Genomic DNA, 26,274 nt, shown 5'->3' with positions numbered 1-26,274 from the left:
AGAAGAGTCCCTTTTGTCTCGATTTTCTCGGTTTGAGTATTTCTGAGTTCCTATATTCAAATGGCCACAACTTCTCCAAATCTTATCAGATTTCCATGTGTTACACATCGTTGGAAAGCTTAGAAACTGCACTTTTAGAATCTGTGAATAACTCAAAATGCCCAGATCCGACTTGTGTCCCTACTTTCCGTGACTGGTCACATTTGTAATCTAATTGATTGCTTCTATGGAAAGTTGTCTATTATGCAGGTAACAAGCTGAGATTAAGATATTTCTATTTAAGAGATATATCTTACGCCTGTTTCACACATACTCTGTATGCAGTGCATTTTGCAGTGCATATTTTTTACGTATTTATGTTTACAGGTTAGAGGTTTTACAACGTGTATGTGTGTTGTCTGTCCGGTCTGTTGCAGATCTTGTGCAGTGTTGATGTGTGACTGTTGTATTATGATAACTTAGTCAACTGTACAATTTAAAAATTTAAATTTTTCATTTTTTTGACTTCCAAGTTCTGTGACATGTTGATATTCCCTGTTTACTTCAATCAGTTTTGTAAAAAGAGAAAGATGGTGATATTGGTAACCAACAGTAAACAAAACAAAAGTAAACTATGTCCAATCACTCACTTATTAGTAACATAAGGTTAAAAATGCAAATTTTGACAGTAATTTAACTAAGGTTTACTACAGTGTGACTCACAAATGTTTTATCTCATATGGCAACATACCGTTATAGCGCTATACCGGCTGAAATGTGGAAAATATCTTGATATGAATTTTTGCTCATACCGCCCACCCCTAATATGTCAGATAGTTTTCGAAGGTTTTGTATCTAACGTATGTGTAGTATGTATTCATAATTTTGTATTGGTTACCCATTTCACTAAATAGTTATCATAAAATGTATTTAGTGAATAAAGTGCTCATAGATGTTGTATAAAGTTCATTTGTGTTTTTTTCTGCATTATTTTTTTAGTAGAAATTCAAATCTGTTTAACAGTAAGTAATGCTAGCATAGTTTTAGTATTATGAAAGTTAAAGAAACCTATTGTGTTAAAATTGCTAATTGTAATTGTTAAAAGTTCTGTTTAGTTACAATGACAAACTTATTGATTGGTAATTTGTTTAAAAAAAATGAACACAAAAAATAGATGCTGGGTTGAAATTAAACTTTACTTTGGGTTTTTTCAGCCATAAACAGGAAAGACATCAGCACAGTGTTCCTTGAGCATTTCATTGCACTTTGACAGACTCAAAAGGTATTTATAGTTACTTACTAATACTTTTTCACAGAAGTGTAAAAATCACTTGTTAACTATGTTTAATAGGAGCATGGTTATGTAATACAACAAATATGCACAGGGAAATCTATGTATTTAGTTGTCTGTCTCTTTTATCTTATTACAATGTTGAAATGTCCCTTTACCTACTCTGTTGCCTATTGTCGTGTGTGTGTGTGTGTGTGTGTGCGCGCGCGTGTGTGTTTTTCAGATGCCACGTGGAAAAGGTTTTTGGCGGTCCCAGGCAGCCAAGAGGCGTATGGCTAAGCCATATTCACTCAGTCCTGCAGATCAACTTGCTGACGAAAATTCCATGGTTTCCAATTGTTCCAATGACCCTCCAAAAAGTTCCAAGACTTTCCAAAAAGTTCCAAAAAGTTCCAATGACTTTCCAAAAAGTTCCAATGACTTTCCAAAAAGTTCCAATGACTTTCCAAAAAGTTCCAATGACTTTCCAAAAAGTTCCAATGACCTTCCAAAAAGTTCCAAAGACAATTCCGTTCATGTAACCAACTTTGCTAGTTTTTCAGATCAAGTTCTAAAAGGCTCCTTTCATCAGGGTGATGAACGATTTGGGTACAACAGGAACCGGCAGTGTGGAGTCAACAGTCTGACAGCAGTGATGATGAGTAAACTGAAGAATGTGCTGACATGGACCACAGATGACCTGAATACTGTGTTGGTTAAAGGAGACGAAATGTATACATGTATGCGCTTACAGGGAAAAATTAATGATTCAACAGGTCGTGGATATGTTTCCATTGCAGAATTGCCAAAAATGCATACACTGTACAGTACAAAGTTCAAAATAAACTACAATGAGTCATACAGTGGTCATATTGGTGTTTCTATTTATGATGAAGATGTAAAGAATATCTGTATGCCGGTAGATGAAGCCATCCAGAGGGCGTTGCTAGACTGTGATGCTTGTTTGTTAAACATTAAAGATAACATATGTTCTGTTATAAAAGAGGGAACCAGGTTTGCAATATTTGATCCCCATGCAAGAAATTGCCAAGGTATGTGTGAATATGGTATTGGTACAAGCATAGTAGCATATTATGATGATATACATGTGTTGTACGATCATGTTCTTAACCTTGCCAAGTCATTAAATGCTGAGCTAAAACCATTTGAGGTAACTGGTGTTAATGCAACAGTGATTGAAGATGCAGCTGTAAAATCAACTTTGAAGACTGGTAAAGCATGCAGTTCCAAACAACAGTCACATGAGGGCGGACGTGAGCAGAGTAAGTCTTTTGGTGAACATGATGGTAAAAGGTTTTCTAAAATGCAGTCTGATCAAAAATGCGTTGTTTCAGGTAAGAGGAACACAAAAGTTAAAACTGAATTAAAAGTAAAACAGTTACATGACAATTTAGTTGTGGATGACATTGTTATTGGAGAAACTTTACATGAAGAGTTTACTTTTCAACCTTTAACATCAGTAGATCAGGATGCTTTATGTACACGTTTACAACTGACTAATGAATACAATGGTGTACAAGGTAGAACTTTGTGTTGTTTAAGATTACCATGTAAAACAAAGGGCATCAAAGGAGACGGGAATTGTTTTTTTAGAGGAATAGCACATGCAGTATGTGGCAATGAGGAGAAACATCTTAAAATAAGACGTGCAGTCGTGAAACATCTTGAAAGTAACAGTTCTAAGTTTGTGAGGTATTTAAGAGAAGAGTACAGATCAGTAAAAGATTATGTGACGCAGTGTAAAATGTATTACTCTGGATCTTGGGCCACAGAAATTGACATTTTTTGTACGGCTGATTTGTTGAAAATAAATATATTCACCTTCAATAATGGCAGATGGAATGTGCATGCACCCACTGGTCAGTCATTTACAGATAACGCAATTTATCTGAACCACTGCAACAGTAATCACTATGAAGTTGTTACATGTGTTAAAAATCAGGACAATGTTTGTGCAGAAGCATGCAAAAGTGTAGGAGATGATAATAGCATTAAACAGTGTTTACGAAAAAGAAAGTTAAATGAACCAATTGAGCACCTCAAAAATAAGCGAGAACGTGAAAGATACAATAGTGATAATGAATTCAGACAGAGAAAAATACATAACCAAAAATCTAAATATTCTGAAGATATTGACTATAAAGAAAAGAAACTTAAAAATCTCAGAGATAAATATAAGACTGATTTAAATGTTCATCAATCAAAGTGTGAAAAATCAAAGATGAAGTATTCCACAAATATTAATTTTCAGAAATATGTTAAGCTGTATTCTAAGTCCAAGTATAAATCAAATGAAGCCTTTAGATCAAGAATGTGTGAATATTCCAAACAAAAGTATTACAGAAATCTAATATTTAAAGCAAAGGTACGCCAGTATTCTCATAAAAAGTATCATGAAAACCCAACATTTAAAGCAAAGGTACGCCAGCATTCTCATAAAAAGTATCATGAAAACCCAACATTTAAAGCAAAGGTACGCCAGCATTCTTATAAAAAGTATCATGAAAACCCAACATTTAAAGCAAAGGTACGCCAGTATTCTCATAAAAAGTATCATGAAAACCCAATATTTAAAGCAGAGCTACTCCAGTATTCTCATAAAAAGTATCATGAAAACGCAACATTTAAAGCAAAGCTACTCCAGTATTCTCATAAAAAGTATCATGAAAACCCAACATTTAAAGCAAAGCTACTCCAGTATTCTCATAAAATGTATCATGAAAACCCAACATTTAAAGCAAAGCTACTCCAGTATTTTCATAAAAAGTATCACGAGAACCCAACATTTAAAGCAAAGCTACGTCAGTATTCTCATAAAAAATATCATGGAAACTTAACATTTAAAAAGAGTAAAATACAGAAAGGATGTGCAATGTATGCAAAACAGAAGGAAAGACAGAATGATATTGATTTCACTATTAATCTGTTTCATCAAGAAGTCAGTAGAGGCCCAGAATGTGTTTGTTGTGTATGTCATCGTTTATTGTTCAGAAAACAGGTTATTGAATGTATAAGAGATTGTTATGAACAAAAAGGACACAAAATAGCTGATTTAAGCAAAAGATGTATCACACTCAAGTATTTACATGCATGTAACAATGAATGTAAGTCTAATTGTTATTTATCTGGCAATTTGTCATGTAAATTGTGGATTTGCTATACATGCCATCGAAAAATCCTTAGAGGAAAACTACCTGAAGAGAGTGTTGCCAACAATATGCATTTGGTGGAGATTCCAAAAGAATTAAAATGTTTAAATTCATTGGAACAACATCTAATAGCACTTAATATTCCTTTCTTACGTCTTCTTTGTCTGCCTCGGGGTCAACAGCGAGGTGTTCATGGACCTGTCGTCTGTGTTCCAGTAAATACTACAAAGATGACCAACATTCTTCCACGAAATGAATGTAATGACCATATGATAAAGATTAAACTGAAACGAAAATTAACATACAAAGGCCATTATGAATATAAATATGTCCACACAGATCATGTAAGAAATGCTTTATGGTATCTGGTTAAACACAATAAATTGTATAGTGATGTGGAGTTTAATGAGCAGTGGGTGAACTCATTGAGTGAGCCAGATGATATTCAAAGTAATGCTAATGATGAAATGGATGATGATAATGTATCAGATAAAAGTGGTGATGAAGTTGAAGAAGGTGAAGAATTGGAAATTCAGCCAGAAGAAGATTTAAGTTTTATTAAAGAGCAAAATGGTCTTTTGTCAGACACATCACTACAGCCTGTTGATATTGGTTCAGAAGTTATTGATCAGCATTTTCATGATGTACTAAATGTAGCACCAGCTGAAGGTAACAGTCCTGTTAGGTTGTTATCAGATAAAACAAATGAGTCAAAGTGCTTTCCTGTTCTTTATCCGACCGGTGGTCCAACATTTCATGATGCCAGACCAGAAAAAATCACATTGACAAGATACCTGAATGCACGAATACTGAATGCTGATGGACGTTTTGCACAGAACACAGACTTCATTTTTTATGCACAATATATATCAGAAGTTGATCAAATTGTATCTAATGTCTCAATTGCATTACGCAAAGGTTGTGAGAAAGATGAGTTATCAAAGGTAACACCAGATATGCTGACAAATTCTGATAACTTACAAAAAATACTGAAGTATAATGAAGGATATAAGTTTTTGAGACCTGTCAGAGGGACACCTCCGTATTGGATGTCTACACAGAAAGATCTCTTTGCACTGATTAGACAACTTGGCATACCGACTTTCTTTGCATCTTTTAGTTCTGCGGATCTGAGATGGCCTGAAATGATGAACACCATTATTAAACAAGAGGGTAAACAAATCATTGTTGAAGAGCTTGAGTGGTCTGAAAAATGTGCATTTTTGAGACGAAATCCTGTCACTGCAGCGAGGATGTTTGATCACAGATGGCATTGTTTTCTGAAACATGTCATTATGTCTCCAGCTGAACCTATTGGTAAAATAAAAGATTATTTTTATCGTGTTGAATTCCAACAACGTGGTTCTCCTCATGTTCACTGTCTTTTTTGGGTAGAAAATGCTCCAAAGCTTAATGATGATGATGAAGCTAATGATCCTGTGGTTGTTGATTTCATTGACACATATATCACCTGTGAGACACCACCAGAGCAAGAAACTGAACTCTTTGAAACAGTAAACAGTGTGCAGAAGCACAGTACTAAACATTCAAAAACATGTCGCAAGAAAAATACAGTATGCCGTTTTAATTTCCCAAGACCTCCATCTAGCCGTACCTTTATTACAAGAGCATCTAATGCAGATGAGTCCAAAGGGAATGATGAAGATGAAACAGCAAGTGCAATTATAAATAAAGTTAAAACTGCATTAAACTCTGAAGTGAATTTTGATTCAGTTGATGCGTTTTTTTTATTTCTGGGAATTGATCAGACTGTGTTTGAGAAAGCATACAACAAATGTTCTAAAAAGAAAAGCATTGTCCTGAAAAGAAATATAAAAGATATTTGGGTAAACCAGTATAACAGAGATTTATTGCGTGCTTGGCAAGGGAATATGGATATTCAGTATGTCACAGATGCTTTTTCTGTTGTGGTTTATATTATAAGTTACATCACGAAAGCTGAGCAAGAAATGGGACTGTTACTTCAACGTGCACAAAATGAAGCTATGAATGGTAATCTTGAAGCTAAAGCATCATTAAAACAATTGGGAAGCATTTACCTACACAGTAGGGAACTTTCTTCGCAAGAAGCCGTGTACAGACTGACAGGCATGCATTTAAAGGAATGTTCACGTAAAGTACAATTCATTCCAATAGGACCAAATCCTGTTAAGATGAGTTTGCCTTTGCATCTACTACAAAATAAAGTGGAGAAAGAACAGTCTGATGATGAAAGCAGTTATTGGATGACAAGTGTTGTTGACAGGTACAAGAACAGACCTCATACAGAACCAATGAAAAATCTTTGTCTTGCCAGTTTTTGTTCAGAGTACAGAGTTTTGTCAAAATCTGAAGTTTCTTCACTAAAGCAAGTTATTAAACTCAATAATAATTGTGGTTATGTGAAACGAAGGACACGAACTGAACCTGCAGTTGTGAGATATCCAAGATTTTCACCCACAAAAGATCCAGAAAAATATTATCAGTCATTACTTCAACTTTTTCTACCATATTATGATGACTGTCATCTTAAGCCTAGCAACTATGAGACATATGAGGACTTTTACAACAGTGGTGTCATAAAAATTGGTTGTACACTGCATAAAGTAAAATCAATTGTTGACTGCAACAGAGAATTGTTTGAAAAAGAAAGTGACAAAATAGAAAAAGCTAAACAGCTTTTGGAGCAGGATATAGATTTAGAGGATGCTTGGGCTGCAATATGTCCTGAAACTGAAAAACAACGTCATGAATGTATTGAAATAATGAAAAATAAAGTATTACCTGATGATGACACTCGAGAAGTGATTCCAGATCTTACAGGAAACCCTCAAACTGTTTGTACTATTGAAACCAACCACACTATTATGCCCAGAGACGCTGCATTGGATTTACTACGGTCATTAAATGAGGAGCAATCTGCTATATTCTATAAAGTCCGGAAGTGGTGTCTACAGAAAATACTTGGACAGAACCCTGACCCTTTCAGATTGTTTATTTCTGGTGGAGCAGGAACAGGAAAAAGTCATGTAATTAAGGCAATACACTATGAATCATCCAGACTATTATCTCAGTTGTCTGAAAATCCTGATGATGTTACTGTGCTTTTAACAGCTTCAACAGGAGTAGCAGCTTTTAATGTTGGTGCTTCAACTATTCATAATACATTTTCAATTGGTGCAAATGTCAGATTGCCATATCAGCCACTCAGTGATGAAAAATTAAACTCTTTACGTGTGAGCATTGGTAATTTGCAAATCTTGATTATTGATGAAGTGTCTATGGTTGACCATCGTCTGTTGTCATACATTCATGGAAGGCTGCGACAAATAAAACAAACTGGTGATTACTCTCTTTTTGGAAAAGTCAGCATTATTGCTGTGGGTGATTTCTATCAGTTACCGCCTGTAAAGGGTACTGCTCTTTATTCTGATGTAAAAGGAGTAAACATATGGGAAAACAATTTTGAACTTGCTCAGTTAATCAAAGTTGTTAGACAAAAAGATTCAGCTTTTGCTGAGATGTTAAATCGTCTGAGAGTACGTAAAAAAGATGAATCTCTAACAGCTACTGACATTGCTACACTGAAAAAATGTGAAACAGGGGAAAAATGTAATGATCTTCACATATTTGCTACAAATGCAGAGGTTGATAAATACAACATTGAAAGACTACATGAATGTTGCCCAAATGCAATTAGTATACATGCTCAGGATTATATCAGAAATTCAAAAACTGGAAGAATGGAACGTAAAGTTGGATACCACACTAAAGTTTTCAACTCATGTTTGTCTAAATGTATTTCCTTGGGTGTTGGAGCAAGGGTTATGTTAAAGAAAAATATTGATGTTGCTGATGGTCTTGTTAATGGAGCTTTTGGTACAGTTGTCCATATAAGTGAAAGTCAGAAAAAAGGTGAAGATAATGAGGATTTACCATCAGCTATTCATGTGGAGTTTGATAATCCAATTGTTGGAAAAATTCAGAGACACAGAACAAGTCAGAGATATTCTCAGAATTCTACTGTAATTAATGTACAAGAAGATCAAGTAACAAATGATGGTGGAATAAGAAGGCAGTTTCCACTCAGATTGGCATGGGCATGTACAGTTCACAAAGTGCAAGGACTTACAGTAGATAAAGCTGTTGTATCACTTAATAAAATCTTTACAGCAGGACAGGCATATGTTGCATTGAGCCGTGTGAGATCTCTTGATGGACTGATTATTGAGGACTTTAAAGATTCTGTCATATTTTGTAATGACAAAATTGAGTTGGCATTAAAAGATATGCCAAAATTAACTTTGGAAAAGTACAGTTTCAGTAAATCACTTGGTACATTTAGAATAGCACTGCTTAATGTACAAAGTCTGAAAGCTCACTTACCGGATGTTACATCACATACAGTTTTGATGAATGCTGACTGTATTTGTTTGACAGAAACATGGCTAAATGTTAATGACCAAGAACCACAGATACCAGGATTTGTGTTCAAAAACAACCCAAGGGCTAAATGTTATGATGACAGCACTGCACTTTTTACTGAATTAAAACATCAGAGAGGAGGTGGAGTTGGAGTTTATTTTTCTGAAAACATTGAGTGTAATATCTTTGTACCTGAGTGTTGCAACTTAGAGTGTTTGTACTTTGTGCTTCCATGTGTCAATTTGACTGCTGCACTTTTGTATAGGCCTAATTCATATAAAACTGATTTGTTTCAACAGCAACTATTACATGTTTTTAATGAGATGGAGAAGCATCCAGGACAAAAGATAATCATGGGGGACTTTAATGAGGACATCTTTACTTCTTCCACAATTATGAAAGTAATGGGACAACATGGATACACTCAACAGGTACAAAATTCAACAACAGAAAAAGGTACACTAATTGATCATGTGTATACAAAAGATATGGAAGGTGTAACTTTTGAAATTGTACAAACATATTACAGTTATCATCAGGCAATACTTGTTACATTAATGTAAAAATACATAGACACTTTATAGGCAACTCGGTTGTCCTATATGTCAATTTGACTATTGCACTTTTCTAAAGGCCTAAATTATTTAATATAACTGTTGTTAAAACAATTAAATTTTAAATCATAATTATATTAAAATAATTTCCAAAAATATTTAAATATTTTGGGATTTAATATATGTTTATTTATACTTTATAAATGAACGTCAGAACATGAATTCAATAAATCCAGCCATAAAGATATATACACCATGTTTATGTGAGATTTAACTATTGATTTGTCCAAAGAACTATAGTTTTCATAAGTTAAAACATTTTGCATTCATTTTTGGAAATATTCCGCCACTTATTAAATAGGGGCTAAGGGAGGACACAAACTATTGGCGGCTCCCTGGGGCAGGGTAGGGAAACTGGGTTAGCTGGTACAGGGGTTGGTTGATAAAGGGGTGAATTATGTGTTTTAGGTTGATTAATAAATAATTATAATGTTATCGTTATAGTCATTCAAACTTCTACAATGTAACATAGATTAAAATAATTAGCTCTTAAAATATATTAGATTAAAATAGATAAATTAACCAACTGAAAAAATGAACAAAATTGTTTGTAAACTAAAAACAACTTTTAAAACTCTGTCAACCAACCCATAAATCCAGTTGTTGTTGAGATGTACTTTGATTAGGGAATGTAGATAAGTTCTAACTCATTTATTCATGCAGCCTTATTTTAAATGTTATTAATGTGTTTTAATACTTTATTTTTTTCCTTTTGTTTATATTTTTTGACATCTTATTTCACAGCTATGACATAATCTACAATGTTTCTACATTATACATGCAATAACTCATTTTTTACAAGGGTCATATGTGGGAGTGTGTTTGGAATGAGGTGTTTTATGAAGGTATGGATGAGCCTTCACATTTAAAAAAAAATTCAACTTCATTATGCCAAAACAAATTTTAACACTACAAAGACAAAGAAAAAACAAGAAATTGCATCATATGACCCTTTAATTAACTTAGTTATTTTTATTAAGCAGTATTACTTTATTGTTTGTTTACAATAAATAATTTACAACTATTTTAAATGGTATGCCAGCTAACCCAGTTCTCCCCATTTTTGTTTAATTTTATTTTCAGTTTTTTTAAATAATGCCACATGTATTACACTTGGATCAAGATATTTGTATACTATAATTTGAAATCGCACTTAAAGGCAAATTTATGTATAGTATTTATTTTATTTTTAATATAAAAACGTTTGTATAAAAGCTACATTTTCTACCTATCTTTTAAGTTGAACTGTGTCACAGAAAAAAAAATGTTAAAATGTTTGTTGTGTGGTAAATTATGCCAAGCACGTTTTTAAGTTTATTTAATATAAAAAATGCACAAACAATCTGGAGTTTAAGGACAACACAGCTTATGAACCTTTGTTCAAAAAGTTTCTCCATTTGCTTAAAGCAACTGACCTTCCTATTCCGTAATGGTTGTTTTATGTTCAACAACAAGAACTCTATTCAATTGACAAACGATCTGGAACTTATGTACAAATCAACTTATGAACCATTGCTCAAAAGGGTTCTTTATGAACAGTAAAACAACAGAGCTTCTTGTCCAGTAATTGTCGTTTTGTATCGACCAGCCTTTTCAATGGACAAACAATCGGGACTTTATGGACAACTCAGCTTCTAAATATCTGTTTAAAAAGCTTTTGTATCTGCTTAAAGCAAGCTTCATGTCCTTTGATGTTTGCTTTTATATTCACCAGCAGGAACCGTTTTTAATGGACAAACAATCTGAAACATCTGGATAACTCAGCGTATGGAAAATTGCTTGAAATGGTTCTTCATGGACAACTGATCTGCCTGTTCTATAATGTTTTTTCGTATTGAACAGCAGTAACCTTTTTCAATTCCCAGACAATCTAAATCTTATGGACAATTCCGCTTCTGAACCTGTGTTCAAAAAGTTAATTCATCTGCACTATATATGCATTGGAACGTATCTACAAACAATCTGGACCTTATGGACAACTCAGCTTCTGAACCTCTGCTCAAAAAGTTGAAAGAACAGTGATATGTATTCCCTAACCTGCCGGATTACAAGAGTACTGTACACATTGCTGAAAGTTGCTGATGAAAAATCATCTTAAAAGAAACTTTAGGTAAGTATAATTGTTTTTATGAATGATGTTTTACGTTAGATTTTCATTAACACAATCATATTTAATATGGCACAATAATTACATATTTGTTAATGTTGAAAAATTATAATACTAAAACAACACCTTATCATTTATCATCTGATAAACAATAGCACAGAGCAGTAACAGCAATAGGACAATAAGTTCACTTTATTACTTCACATATCATAATACTGAATAGACTGTTGATGTATGTGTATTTTTGTATTTATTATCATTAAAATAGTTTAACATAATTATAGAAAATATTTGTTGTTTTGTTTACCCTGTAGAAATGAAAAGCAAATTGATCAAGAAGTCTTATGTGTTGGGACTCTGCCATAATCTTGTTGGTAGTTATATCTAGTTTTGTATGGCAGGGTCCTAACAGTACATGTTTTGTGTGGGAGAACGTGGTTTTGGTATTGTTATATTAAACCACGTTTTTCCCGTGTCTTGTGACTTCTTCCCTGCTCCCTTGTATTCTCTAGTCTTTGTTTTATGTCTTGTTTAGTGTACAGTTTTCGTGTGTGTGTGTGTGTGTGTATGTGTATATATATATATATATATATATATGTTTGTTTATGTGTATGTATGTGTATATGTATGTGTATATATGTATATATATAGATATATTTATGGGTTGTCTTGTGTTTGTTTCTAAGGTTCACATGTGCTTCCCTCACAGGTGTTCCTGCTCTGTGTGATTTCCTCATTATTATTTTCACCTGTTCCCCTCATTAGTTCTCCCATTTAATGTCAGTGTGTTTGGTGTTCGTTGCTTGTCCATTGTATTTTCCTGTGAGTACTGAGTCCAGTGATATACCTAGTCTAGTTTGTGTAGATTTGTAGTTAAGTGTTCAGTGTTTGTTTTTCTAGTCAGGTCTAGTTTATTGAGTGTATTGTTATCTTGTGTGTGTTTTCATTTTGCCCCCTCGTGGGTTTTGTTTTTCCGTTTGTTAAATAAAGTCAAGTATTTTCTCACCTCTGTCTGCATTTGGGTTTGTGATTTGCCATTCCTGACAAATGGACAAGCCAAAGCAAAACCCAGCAGACAGAGCCCGTCGGGTTCAATTATTACGCAGTTGTCATCAGCGGGGAAGAAAGTGCAGCGCTTTTGTGGGAGAGTTTTTGCATGCTATGGAGGGGACCGGATTAGACTGGGAGGAGCTCAAGACTATTTTTAACAGCGGTCTCGACAAGCCTTTCAGTCCCAATGAGTTTTGCATGCGGAAATCCCTGGGCTTAATTGAGATGATGAACTTTGCCATGAATCGACCTCAGCCCAGGGTCTCTGCCGAGGCTGCTTCCCCAATACCTTTGCCATCCATCCCTGAATGGCAGGTCCTTGGAGTAATGACGCGGGAGGGCTTGGCACTCCCCGTTACAGTCCCCAAAGACTCGTCTCTGGTTATCAGCCTGCGGGGAAAGCGTGAGCGGAGGGCCTCTTGGGATTCGGTGTCTGAGGGGTCCTCCACTGAGCAGGTCACGCCCACCGCAGCGTCCACCTCTTCTGTCCCAGTCTCGACGTCCCGGTCGAAAAAGAAGAAGAGGAAGAAGGGTTCCTCGGCTCTGCAGCCTGCTGCTACCTCCCAGGTCTCTGATTCGCAGCACCCTCAGTCTCCGCCGGTGCAGCCTCAGCTGTCGTCGCAGCCGCCCGCTGCATCTCCAGTCATTGTCCCTGTCCCGCTGCCGTCCGCAGCGGCCCCTGTGACTATTCCTGTCTCGTCTCCGCAGCCACCGCTGCAGCCCCTGCCGTCTGCGCAGCCCCTGCCGTCTGCGCAGCCACCGCTGCAGCCCCTGCCGTCTGCGCAGCCACCGCTGCAGCCCCTGCCGTCTGTGCAGCCCCCTGTCATTGCCCCTGTCTCATCGTCGCTGCTGTCCGCAGCCTCCCCTGTCATGATTTCTGTCTCGCCTCCGCAGCCGTCCGCTGCGCCCCCTGTCACAGTCTCCATGTCGTCTCCGCTGCCGGACGCGGCGCCCCCTGTCACTGTCACTGTCTCCATGTCGTCTCCGCTGCCGGACGCAGCGCCCCCTGTCATGTTTCCTGTTTCCCCTCAGCCTTTAAACCCTGACCTTGTTGTTCCTGCCCTGCCCCAGGCCGTTTTCCTCCCTAAGAACCCCGTTAGGCCTGCCCGGCCTCCACGTACCCAACCGTCAGCTATTCCCCGGGGTCAGAAGGCTCGTCCTATACCCAATCCCATCCCTCCTCCTGTCAACGTTGTTGTTCCCCCGCCCCCCCTCCCTTGTTTGTTGTTTTTGTTGTCACACCCTAACCCTCTTATTGTTCTGTCTTGTCTTCCTTTGTTGGTGTTTGTCATGTTTTCGTGGATGTTGTCCAGTGTCCAGTCTGTCTTGTCCTGTGTCTCTCCTTGAGGGCCGCCAGGGGGCGTCCCTTGAGGGGAGGGTCCTGTTGGGACTCTGCCATAATCTTGTTGGTAGTTATATCTAGTTTTGTATGGCAGGGTCCTAACAGTACATGTTTTGTGTGGGAGAACGTGGTTTTGGTATTGTTATATTAAACCACGTTTTTCCCGTGTCTTGTGACTTCTTCCCTGCTCCCTTGTATTCTCTAGTCTTTGTTTTATGTCTTGTTTAGTGTACAGTTTTCGTGTGTGTGTGTGTGTATGTGTATATATATATATATATATATATGTTTGTTTATGTGTATGTATGTGTATATGTATGTGTATATATGTATATATATAGAAATATTTATGGGTTGTCTTGTGTTTGTTTCTAAGGTTCACATGTGCTTCCCTCACAGGTGTTCCTGCTCTGTGTGATTTCCTCATTATTATTTTCACCTGTTCCCCTCATTAGTTCTCCCATTTAATGTCAGTGTGTTTGGTGTTCGTTGCTTGTCCATTGTATTTTCCTGTGAGTACTGAGTCCAGTGATATACCTAGTCTAGTTTGTGTAGATTTGTAGTTAAGTGTTCAGTGTTTGTTTTTCTAGTCAGGTCTAGTTTATTGAGTGTATTGTTATCTTGTGTGTGTTTTCATTTTGCCCCCTCGTGGGTTTTGTTTTTCCGTTTGTTAAATAAAGTCAAGTATTTTCTCACCTCTGTCTGCATTTGGGTTTGTGATTTGCCATTCCTGACATTATGAGGGCATGGCATGCAGGGTGGTTCGTGAAGGACAGCTAAGAAAGAGCTTCCAGGTAAAGACAGGGGTGAGGCAGGGCTGTCACCGTTTCCGTTCCTCTTGACCACAGATTGGATAATGAAGTCTGTCACTGATGGAAAGAGGAATGGTATTCAATGAAGAATGTGGAATAACCTGGAGGACTTAGACTTTGCAGATGACCTTGCCCTCTTGTCACACAGGCATCAGCAAATACAGGAGAAGACAACAAAACTGCTCTGTGTGTCAACACAGGTTGGACTCAAGATCAACAGAAGAAAGACAAAAATTCTTAAAGTAAATGCCACAAGTCAGGAGCCAGTGATGCTAGAAGGGGAAGCCTGGAAGAAGTAGACTCTTTCACATACCTCGGTAGTGTGGTGGACAAGCAGGGTGTAACAGAGGCGGACTTTAAATTAGGATAAGAAAAGGACGCACAGCATTCATCCAGCTTAAAAACATTTGGAATTCAAAAGAAATCAGCGGCCAAATCAAAACTTGCTTATTCAACTCAAATGTTAAGGCAGATTTGCTTTATGGAGCTGAGACATGGAGATTTACAAGGACCACTTTAAAGAGGATCCAAACTTTTGTCAACGGATGTCTGCGAAGAATCCTCTCAATCCACTGGCCCAAGATTATATGAAACACTTACTTGTGGCAAATAACTTACCAGTGTCCTGCTGAAGGGGAGATTGTAAGACAGAGATGGGCCTGGTTAGGCCACACTCTGCGAAAACCGACAGATAACATCACCAAACAGGCACGCACCTGGAATCCTCAAGGGAAAAGAAAACAGGGAAGGCCAAGAAACACCTGGCGCCATGACCTTGAAGCAGACATCAAAGTGACTGACCTGTCCTGGGGCGAACTGGTCAGATTAGCACAGAATCGAAAGAGCGGAAGGGAAGTCGTAGATGGGCTATGCACCAGGAGGTGCAAAGGGCCTAAGTAAGTAAGGACTGTAGGAACCCCTGTCCCAAATCCGTTCCAGTTTGTTAATGGTCCAACCTTTCTCCACTGCCGTCTACTCAACCCTTAGTCTTCTGGACAAAAAGACTTGTGTGTAGAATGATATTCATAGACTACACTTCAGCATTTAATACCATCATCCTCCAATAGCTCATTCACAAACTGGTTCAGCTTGTCCTTACCATCTTGTTATGCAACTGGCTGCTGGACTTTCTGACTGTGAGTCCTCAGGAAGTATGTGTTGGCAGTAAGACATTTAGCACAATCAAGCTTAACACAGGGGCTACTCAAAGATGTTTGCTTAGCATCTTCCTATTGACTCTGCTCTCCCACAACTGCATTATCTCTTTAGCAGCATTATCTCATTAACAAAAGAGATAAGATAAACTACAGGAACGAGGTGAGCCTGTGTCTGGATGTGAACAAGATGAAGCAGATTTTTGTTGACTTCAGGACAGTGTGTATTCAGAATGGTCCTCTGATCGAGTGACTAGCAAAAATTTACTGGGAGTACACATCACATAGGACCTCTCCTGGACTGACAACATCGCATCACTGGCCAAAAAGCACACCTGCAACTATACTTATTTCACAAAAAAGCCAGAGTCCTAAACCCATCATGCACACCTTTTGCAGAGCCACTATTGAGAAAATCATGACCAGCTGCATCACTGTGTGGTATGACACCATAGGACCCTCCAATGCATAGTAAGAGCAGCTGAAAAGATAATTGATGTTGCTATCCTCTTGCTTCAAGATATTTATAGCACACATCTCACCTGCAAGCTCTCTGTATTGCAGATGATTCCAGCCAGCCCACGCATAGATTCTTCAGTTTACTAATATCCGAGAAGAGACTGGTATTTTCCAGGTCAGGACCACCAGACTGAAAGACAGCTTCATATATCAAGCTGTCAAAAAGTTGAACTCTCTCCCCTCCCATCTGCAACTCATTGCATTATACCATCTCTACACCTGCTGTTGCCCCTTTGATAATCCCACAATTTACATGTTGACTTGTACTAGCTACTTTGTGCATCATTGGAATGCTCATCACCTTATTGCAACATTGGACTGAAAACTCATTACACAGTTTGACTTAATTAGTCTCTGTCACTTAAAAATGTTTTAAATTAGTCTCTTTGCACCATATCAATTATATTTGAACTACTTATTTCTTTAAATTCTATCTGCACATGCATTGTGTTCTTACATTATACTTTATTTGTTTTATCTGTATTGATTTGTAATTTGTTAAAAAATTCTTCCTTTAGTTTTTAATGTTAAAGAGCTGGTTTCATGGACAGGGATTAGACTAATTGTAAACTAAAATAAATGTAGGATCAGTCCAAACTGAAAATAACTTGCATTGACATATCTTAAAATACATCAGTGCCCTTTGTTTTGCCTCAAAATGCACACAAGTAATGTTTTAGTAAGGTATGTTTGTTTAAACTAGTTATATAATTAAAACTAAGGTGTACTCCTAGTTTAAATCATTCCCTGTCCGGGAAACCACCCCAGAGTGTTTACAATGTAGAGTTTAGAATATAAAAGTACTGTAACATAATTAAAATTCTCTGTTTTTGCTGAACCTGTGGCTGAATTGACAATAAAACAAATTTCACCTTGAACTTACAATCTTATGCAACATGCATTTTATGATGACACATTGTGTTTTAATGTAAATGCAAAATATGTTTAATGTGATTTTTCTAATTATTGTATGATTTTTACACACAAACCTTACATTACACTTACAAGTAAACAAATTGTTCAATCTGAATTCATACTTGTAATTCAAACTATTTGGTGACTTGTCCCATTGGTGTGGTTTGGTTTATCAACTAAACTACAGTGGAAATGTCATTATTTAATTATAAGATTATGTTGAATATAGCATGAACATCAACATATATATATATATATATATATATATCTAGGAAGTTAAATTAACTTTCTTTTGTTAATAATTAGTAGGACTTTATTTAAATTTTTAAAATTAAAGAGGATATTTGTTTTGTTATTCCTCTTTTGTTTCATTTCTTGATGAATTTGTAATAATACTATGTATTCTATGATTTTAAGATTTTGTCATAACAATACATTGTATTGTTGTATAAAAAGTAAATAGAATTTAAATGAAAGTATAAGTGATTTTGCATTCCTTTATTTACAATTTCTTTATTAATATTAATTTAAAATAAGCACATAACTTTGAAGTTTTAAATACATTTTATCTATATGCACCAGTAGGTGTCACTGTCACAAAACTGTCATGCATTCTAAGGTTAATCAATTTAATTTAATAATATAGCACTTTTCACAATTGTACATCATTTCAAAGTAGCTTTTCATGGAAAAAACAAAGTAAAGAAAAAAGCTAAGAAAAAAGTAATGCAATTTTTAAATATACTTTATGATGCAGTATATGAATAAATATGGGAATAGACTAATATTACGTTATTTAAATAAGAAATAAATGTGAATTGCCCAAAGTATATTATGAAATAATAAAGTATGGAGGTATTCAATTTTGTTATTACAGTTGTTCTCAGTCGCTTTGGAACACTTCTCAGATCAGAATTAAAATTCTCAATTGAAATTGTCATTTAGTATTCACTAAGTCATAGAATATAGTCTATAATACATTATAGAATTCAGCATCTCTGCAAAATTTACAAGGAAGTAATCAACTGTCACTGGGAATTCATCAATTTGGTAGCATGATAGTAGACATTAAGTGGATCAATTGTGGGGTGAACATCATAGTAAAGTGGAATTGAACCTATTTGTCTTAGATGTCCTCTGTGAACCAAGGATAACACAGGGGAACAGACGCAAGATGTTATTAAGGCTACTTACATTTAATATTAAAGGCATACAGTCATACAGTATAATAAATATGACTGTGCTCATTATGATAATGATTCACATCAATACACAAAAGTTTATTCACTATTCAGTAATGTAAACCAGGTTTTGTAATTTTATAATCAAAATGCAGCCATATTTATCATTGTACATCTATGCCATAATAGACTATCATAATTGATTGATCAAAATATCTTTTCTGTTCATCTGAAAAAAATTAATTCATAAAGGTTAAGAACAAGATGCAAATGAGAAAATTTCGAAAAAAATTAATTTATAATTGATCACTTTAAAGCCAATTTCATAAAATGTATAACCAGCAAGTGGAACTGTCTCAAAACACAACAAAATCCCCTTTGATAAAATAAAACTCTTACCCAAGGTTTCACAGACTCAACAGAAAATAACTTGCACTGACAAATCTTAAAGGGACACTCAACTTAAAAATTTCAAATTTACCATTTTGGGATCTATTCAGCCAATCTCCGGGTCGGGTGGTACCACTTTTAACATAGCTTCGCATAATCCATTGAATTCGATTAGAGAATTAGCATGACACTTAAAAATAACCAGAAAGTTTCGATATTTTTCCTATTTAAAACTTGACTGTTCTATAGTTGCATTGAGTGATATTATGCAGTGATATTATGCAGCACCCGAAAACAGCCCTCTGCTATTGAAAGTTACCAAGGGGACTATTTTTGGCCACTGTGTTACATTATTGCACCTCCTCCAGCCATGGTACAATAGCAAAGTCCTTGATTATTATGCAGGAATGAGAGTACAGTACCTTGGATAATCGGCCTAGAAAATTGCAACTTTTAATTTTCTGTCAGTTTTACTACACAATGTAACTACAGAAGAGTCAAGTTTTCTGAAAAATATTGCAACTCATACTTTTTCTAATAATTTTTCTAAGACATGTTTAAAAAATATCTTAATTTTACTAATTCTTAGTCCAGTAGTATTTTCTGTGAAACTAGGCCTTAGTGTATATATAATCCACAGACAGATAGTCTATGTTATATAAACAATATATATATTAGTGTTAAAAAGTAACATTGTATGAGCATTGAAGTTCATGAGATCAAGAACTGATGAATGAACATTACAGTTTTTCTCAGTTGCTTTGGTGCATTTCTCACATCACTATTTACATTTGCACAACAGTTAATGCAGTTCTCAAAATTAGTACAAACTACAAAACCTAGTTTATAACCTGCAAAGCGTGTCACCTGCTCAAAATGGATAGGTCATTTTTCAAAAGCAAGTATTCATGTCAATGAAAGTGTCAGTGTCATCAACATAAAAAGTCCTGACACCATTGTTTATGAACAAGATAGTTAAATAACTTTATCATGTTTTCATTATGAAAGTTTACTGTGTAAATGTTTTTCAATGCAAAAAAGTCAGATCTTGGTGACACTACCTGAAAATGCTCAAGACAGCCATTTGAAAAATTTACACATTACTGTATTTAGTGAGGTAACTGAGTACAAGACATTGAATATGTATGTTTCACATTTTTACTGCATTATGCTCTTTGCAATTCTAATTTGTTCACAGCATTGTGCAAAAGAACAAATAAACCCTTATTTACCAAAAACATAAACTCCCTTTGGATAGAGCTGTGCTCTATAAGTTATAAGCAAAAATATAAGTGCAAATTTGGACTGTCGGGGGCGCTAGACGGTTAGAGATGGAGACTCAAAATTTGCTGTGTAGACACATTGGACTGTCCTTTATCAGTGTGCCAAATGTAATAACTTTCCTATGTATGGTTCTATGGACTGCCATAGACTGCAATGGCTGAAGAAGAAGTTTTCAAGAAAAATAATCTATGTTTTTGTCTACTGCAATCGTCCTTCTGTTATTGACAATCATGGAACATTAGAGCAGTGAAGGACATGTTAGTGGTGTTTGCAGTGGGTCACATCATGTTACAGCAAGTTTAATTAGTCAAAAGAGACCATCCCCGTGTCTCTACGATGTTCTGATGCAGAGAAAAAGCTCTTTCAAAAACAGTTGATTAGGTATTCTCATTGGTTGCTAGAGAGTAAATGGACATCCACCAGTGATTATAGTCCAAGCCATGAGAGGAATAATACATGATGACCCAAGATTTTAGATGTACTGTTGGAGTAGTTTTAGGCAAAAATACCATATTTCTATCTCAAAACCACTAGGTGGCGCAATGACAAAGTTGTGCATGCAACCTCAGTTCATAACTGTGTTACATCTAGCTAGTTTTATGACTATACACTTTAGTTTAGTGAAGAAATAGTTGTATGACCATAGGGCTTGCTTGATATTAAAGATTTTGTTCAATTATAGGGCCACCTAGTGGTTCAGGCATACCAATTTTTTGTGTGGCCTCAGACTCTGCTCGTACATCAGCGTATCAAATCTGGTGAAAAAATCTCTTTTCGTTGCGAAGTTATAACCATTTATGTATAAAAACACAAATTGTAAAAGGTAATTTTTCGTTTTTTGCAATTTTCGGCCATTTCTGATGAAAATTTTAATATAACGCCAATAGAACTTTTTGTTCAGAAGGTAATGCAATGTTCTTCCTATGGTGTTTTCGAGTCGATCGGAATAACGCTCACGGAGATATTCGCGCATGTTTTTTAAGTGCTGTTTTGCTGCGCAGGGCTAACCGTAAGGCGAAATCTGGCATGTTTGGTATCGTTGGACTCGGCGACTATTCAGGACTCCTAAAAATCAAGTCCCGTCAAAATACGTTGATCACAGCCAAAGTTATAGGTGTAAAAAACATCTGTCTGGCCACTAGGTGGCGCTGTGACGAAACTGTGCATGCACACTCAGTTCCTGACTGGCATCACAAGTATCAAGTGTCGTGTCAATAGGCCTAAGTTTGACGAAGATACAGCCTAAAATCTGTTTTTTTGTGCTCTATGTAAAATTTGTTAACGCGCTATACGACAACGGATTGGTTTATCGAAATTCTTTTGATAACTTTTTGCCGTGAGGGTCTCTAGATGCTACATACCAATTTTCGCGAAAATCGGGTAAAAACTCTAGGACGAGTTCGCAAAAGTAGGTTTACATAATAATTCAAAATGGCGGAAAAATTTTCATGACGGAAAATGACGTCATAGGGTCAAATCGAATCGTCTTGAGCCAAGGAATCAGAGGAAACAAGAATTTCGTTTCTAGGACTTACGGATCAGAAGTTATAAGCAAAAACATAAGTTCAACTTTGGACTGTTGGTGGCGCTAGCGGGTTAGAGATAGAGACTCCAAATTTGCTGTGGGGACACATTGGACTGTCCTTTATCAGTGTGCCAAATTTCATAACTTTCCTACGTACGGTTCTATGGGCTGCCATAGACCGCAATGGCGGAAGAAGAATAACTAATAAATATAGCTGCAAGCAGCAATCACCGGGGTCAAGCCGAAAAGGGCACAGAAGGATGTAAAGTTGCGTTTGGATAAGCAGACTGAAGAACTTAGGTAAACCTAATGATTTCAGATGAAAAAATGCAAAGTAATCAACAAAAATAATCTATGTTCTTGTCTACTGCAACTGTCCTTCGGTTATTGACAATCATGGGACATTAGAGCACTGAAGGACATGTATGTGATGCTTACAGTGGGCAAACATGGGTCACAACATGTTACAACAAGTTAAAAGAGTCAAAAGAGACCATCCCCATGTCTCTGCGATGTTCTGATGCAGAGAAAAAACTCTTGCAAAAACAGTTGATAAGGTATTCTCATTGGTTGCTAGAGAGTAAATGGACATCCACTAGTGATTATAGTCAAAGCCATGAAAGGAATAATCCATGATGACTCATGGTTTTAGATGTGTTGTTGCAGTAGTTTTAGGCCAAAAAAATGCCATATTCTGTCTCAAAACCAGTAGGTGGCGCAATGACAAAATTCGTGCATGCAACCTCAGGTCATAACTGTGTTACATCTAGCTAGTTTTATGACTATACACTTTAGTTTAGTGAAGAAACAGTTGTATGACCATAGGGTGGCTTGATTTCAAAGGTTTTATTCAATTATAAGGCCAACTAGTGGTGCAAGCATACAATTTTTTTTGTGTAGCCTCAGACTGTGGTCGTACATCAGCGTATCAAATATGGTGAAAAAATCTCTTTGCGTTACGAAGTTATAACCATTTATGTGTAAAAACAGAAAATTTAAAGGTAATTTTTCGTTTTTTGCAATTTTCGGCCATTTCTGATGAAAATTTTAATACAACGCCAATAGAACTTTTTGTTCAGAAGGTAATGCAATATTCTTCCTATGATGTTTTCGAGTCGATCAGAATTACGCTCGCGGAGATATTCGCGCGTGTTTTTTAAGTGCTGTTTTGCTGCGCAGGGCTAACCGTAAGGCGAAATCTGGCATGTTTGGTAAGATTGGACTCGGCAACTATTCTGGACTTCAGCGAAACAAGTCCCGTGAAAAAACACAGATCAGAGCCAAAGTTATAAGCATGCACAACATTCGTATGACCACTAGGTGGTGCTGTGACGAAACTCTGCATGCCCCCTCAGATCCTCACTGGCATCACAACTACCAAGTGTGGCGTCAATAGACATAAGATTGGCGAAGATACACACTAAAACCTGTTTTTTGGGCTCTACGTAAAATTTGTTGACGCGCTATACGAAAACGGAATGGTTTATCAAAATTCTTTTAATAACTTTTTGCCCTGAGTGTCTCTAGATGCTACATACCATTTTTCGTGGCAATTGGGCAAAAGCTCTAGGACAAGTTCGCAAAAGTAGGTTTTATGAATAAATCAAAATGGCGGAAAATTTTTCATGACGGAAAATGACGTCATAGGGTCCAATCGAATCGTCTTGAGCCAAGGAATCAGAGGATACAAGAATTTAGTGTCTAGGACTTACGGGTCAGAAGTTATAGGCAAATACATAAGTGCAAATTTGGACTGTTGGTGGCGCTAGCGGGTTAGAGATACAGACTTCAAATTTGCTGTGGAGACTTTTTGGACAGTCCTCTATCAGTGTGCCAAATTTCATAACTTTCCTACGTACGGTTCTATAGGCTGCCATAGACCGCAATGGCGGAGGAAGAAAAAGAAAAAGAAAAAGAAAAAGAAAAAGAAAAAGAAAACTAACAGAAACAATAGGGGTCTTCGCCCATTCTGGGCTTGACCCCTAAAAAGAAAACTAACGGATACAATAGGGGTCTTCGCCCCTTCGGGGCTTGACCCCTAATAAGAAAACTAACGGATACAATAGGGGTCTTCGCCCATTCTGGGCTTGACCCCTAATAATAATTATTATAAAAAGAAAACTAACGGATACAATAGGGGTCTTCGCCCCTTCGGGGCTTGACCCCTAATAATAAAAAGAAAACTAACGGATACAATAGGGGTCTTCGCCCCTTTGGGGCTTGACCCCTAAATATAGCTGCCAGCAGCGATACCGGGGTCAAGCCAAACATGGCAAAAAATGATTCATACGTGATGACTGCCATGATTTAACATCTAAGTTTGCATTAGTTTTATGAAAAAAAGCAATTTATTCGTATCTTGAGACCACTAGGTGGCACTGTGCCGAAAGAATAGATGGTGCCTCAGGTCATGACTGTGATGACACATACCAAATTTAGTGTAAATACAATAAAGCGATACGGAGATATAGCCTTAAATGACTTGCCCACTAGGGGGCACTGACCAAAAAATAAATTGTGACTCAGGTCTTGATTGTGATGACACCCACCAAATTTGGTGTGAATACAATAAAGAGATGCAGAGATATAGCCTTAAATGACTTGACCACTAGGGGGCACTGACCAAAAAATAAATTGTGACTCAGGTCTTGATTGTGATGACACCCACCAAATTTGGTGTAAATACGATAAAGAGATGCAGAGATATAGCTTCAAATCTCTTGACCACTAGGGGGCACCGAAAAGTTTACAAGTTCTCCCAGAACATGTTGCTGAAGAACCACACCAAGTTTCATAACAATACGCAATTGCGTTTCTGAAATACTTGAACTTAAAGAAAAATTCAAAATGGCCGACACACAAAATGGCCGACCAAAAACCATTTGGTATCGTTTGACTCGGCATGCCTCATGAAATCTAACAAGACCAGTCTCATAATTTTACATTCAAATTTGCAGTAAATATAAGCGAAAATAGACATTTTTTATATCTCGTGACCAGTAGGGGGCAGTGTGACGAAATGGTGCATGCACCCTCAGGTCATCACTGTTATGACATATACCAAGTATCATATTAATACACAAAAGTTTTGCGAAGATACAGGCTCAAACACATTTTGGCGTGCTCGCCCTCGCATTCAACGGATAGGTCTACCGAAAATCTTTTGATAACTTTTTGTCTAGAGTGTCTCTAGATTATCCATACCAAAAATCAAGCCAATCACACGAGCGCTCTAGGAGGAGTTCGAAAAAGTAGGTGTTCAATATAATTCAAAATGGCCGACAGGAAGTAGGTTTGACTCAGACATATTTGGTACAGTCGGACTCAGCATGAGCCAAGAAATCAATAGATTGAAGTCTTATGTCATAGTGGCAATTTAATCAAATGATATAAAGATTTCAAAAAAAATTTTTACATATCCTGACCACTAGGTGGCGCCGTCCTATAGATTTATAGGTGCGCTCAGAACATGTCACTGATGAACCATGCCAAATTTCGTAGCGATACGCCATTTTGTTTGTGAAATACTGAACTTAATGAGAAAATTCAAAATGGCCGACACCCAAAATGGCCGACCGAAAACCGTTTGTTATCGTTTGACTCGGCATGCCTCAAGGAATCTAACAAAACCACCTTCATGATTTTAGACTCAAGTTTGAAGTAGTTATAAGCAAAAATAAGCATTTTTCGAATCTCGTGACCACTAGGTGGCGCTGAGACGAAACGTTGCACGCACCCTCAGGTCATGACTGTAATGACATATACCAAGTTTCGTGTCGATACACAAAAGTTTTGCGAAGATACGGCCTCACGTCCGTTTTGGCGTGCTCGCCGCCTTATATGTTGTCACTGTATACGAGAACGCATTGGTCTATCAAAAAGCTTTTGATAACTTTTTGTCTGGGGTGTCTCTAGATGCTACATACCAAATGACATGCAAATCGGACAAACGCTCTAGGAGGAGTTCGAAAAAGTAGGTTTTACGGAAAATTCAAAATGGCGGAAAGATGTGCATGACACAAATGACATCAATGTGTGCAATTGAATCATCATGAGCCAAGGATTCAGAGGAAACAAGAATTTATTGTCTAGGACTCACGGGTCAGAAGTTATGAGCATGAACATAAGTGGATTTTTGGACTGTTGGTGGCGCTAGAGGGTTTGAGTTAGACACACCAATGTTGCTATAGTAACTTCTAAGACTGTCCTCTACATGTGTGCCAAATTACATAACTTTCCTACGTACAGTTCTATGGGCTGCCATTGACTTCAATGGCGGAAGAACTAGGATGAATAATAATAAGAAAACTAACAATAACAATAGGTGTCTACGCCACTTCGTGGCTTGACCCCTAAATATAGCTGCAAGCAGCAATACCGGGGTCAAGCCGAAAAGGGCCCAAAAGGATGTAAAATTGAGATTGGATAAGCAGACTGAAGAACCTAGTTAAACCAAGTTTAATTAGTCAAAAGAGCCCACCCCCGTGTCTCTACGATGTTCCGATGCAGAGATATAGCTTTTGCAAAACGGTTGATAAGG

General features: G+C 36.8%; 1 protein-coding gene and 1 long non-coding RNA gene across 2 annotated transcripts; both read left to right on the top strand.

Moving 5' to 3' along the window:
- Nucleotides 1-413: 413 nt before the first annotated feature.
- LOC135734415 (uncharacterized) lies at nt 414-2,112 on the top strand. The gene is made up of 2 exons (XR_010527321.2): nt 414-1,261; nt 1,494-2,112. It is a non-coding gene; the product is annotated as an uncharacterized lncRNA (long non-coding RNA).
- Nucleotides 2,113-2,283: 171 nt separating this feature from the next.
- On the top strand, nt 2,284-12,330 carry LOC135734382 (uncharacterized). Its single transcript, XM_065253256.2, has 4 exons — nt 2,284-2,301; nt 2,391-2,532; nt 4,306-9,339; nt 12,275-12,330. The coding sequence occupies exons 1-4, from the start codon at nt 2,284-2,286 to the stop codon at nt 12,328-12,330; spliced, it is 5,250 nt and encodes a 1,749-aa protein (XP_065109328.2).
- The last annotated feature ends 13,944 nt before the right edge of the window (nt 12,331-26,274 follow it).

This window comes from Paramisgurnus dabryanus, chromosome 7 (genome assembly GCF_030506205.2).
Source record: "Paramisgurnus dabryanus chromosome 7, PD_genome_1.1, whole genome shotgun sequence".
In the NCBI taxonomy this organism is placed as follows: Eukaryota; Metazoa; Chordata; class Actinopteri; order Cypriniformes; family Cobitidae; genus Paramisgurnus; species Paramisgurnus dabryanus.
The sequence above is the reverse complement of the archived record's forward strand: the minus strand, read 5'-3'. Positions and strand labels throughout refer to the sequence as shown.

Coding starts and splice junctions, on each gene's coding strand:
- LOC135734382 (XM_065253256.2), top strand. Junction 2,533..4,305: donor TGAGGGCGGACGTGAGCAGA/GTAAGTCTTTTG, acceptor ATGAACAAAAAG/GACACAAAATAGCTGATTTA. Junction 9,340..12,274: donor GTATACAAAAGATATGGAAG/GTGTAACTTTTG, acceptor CTTCCCTCACAG/GTGTTCCTGCTCTGTGTGAT.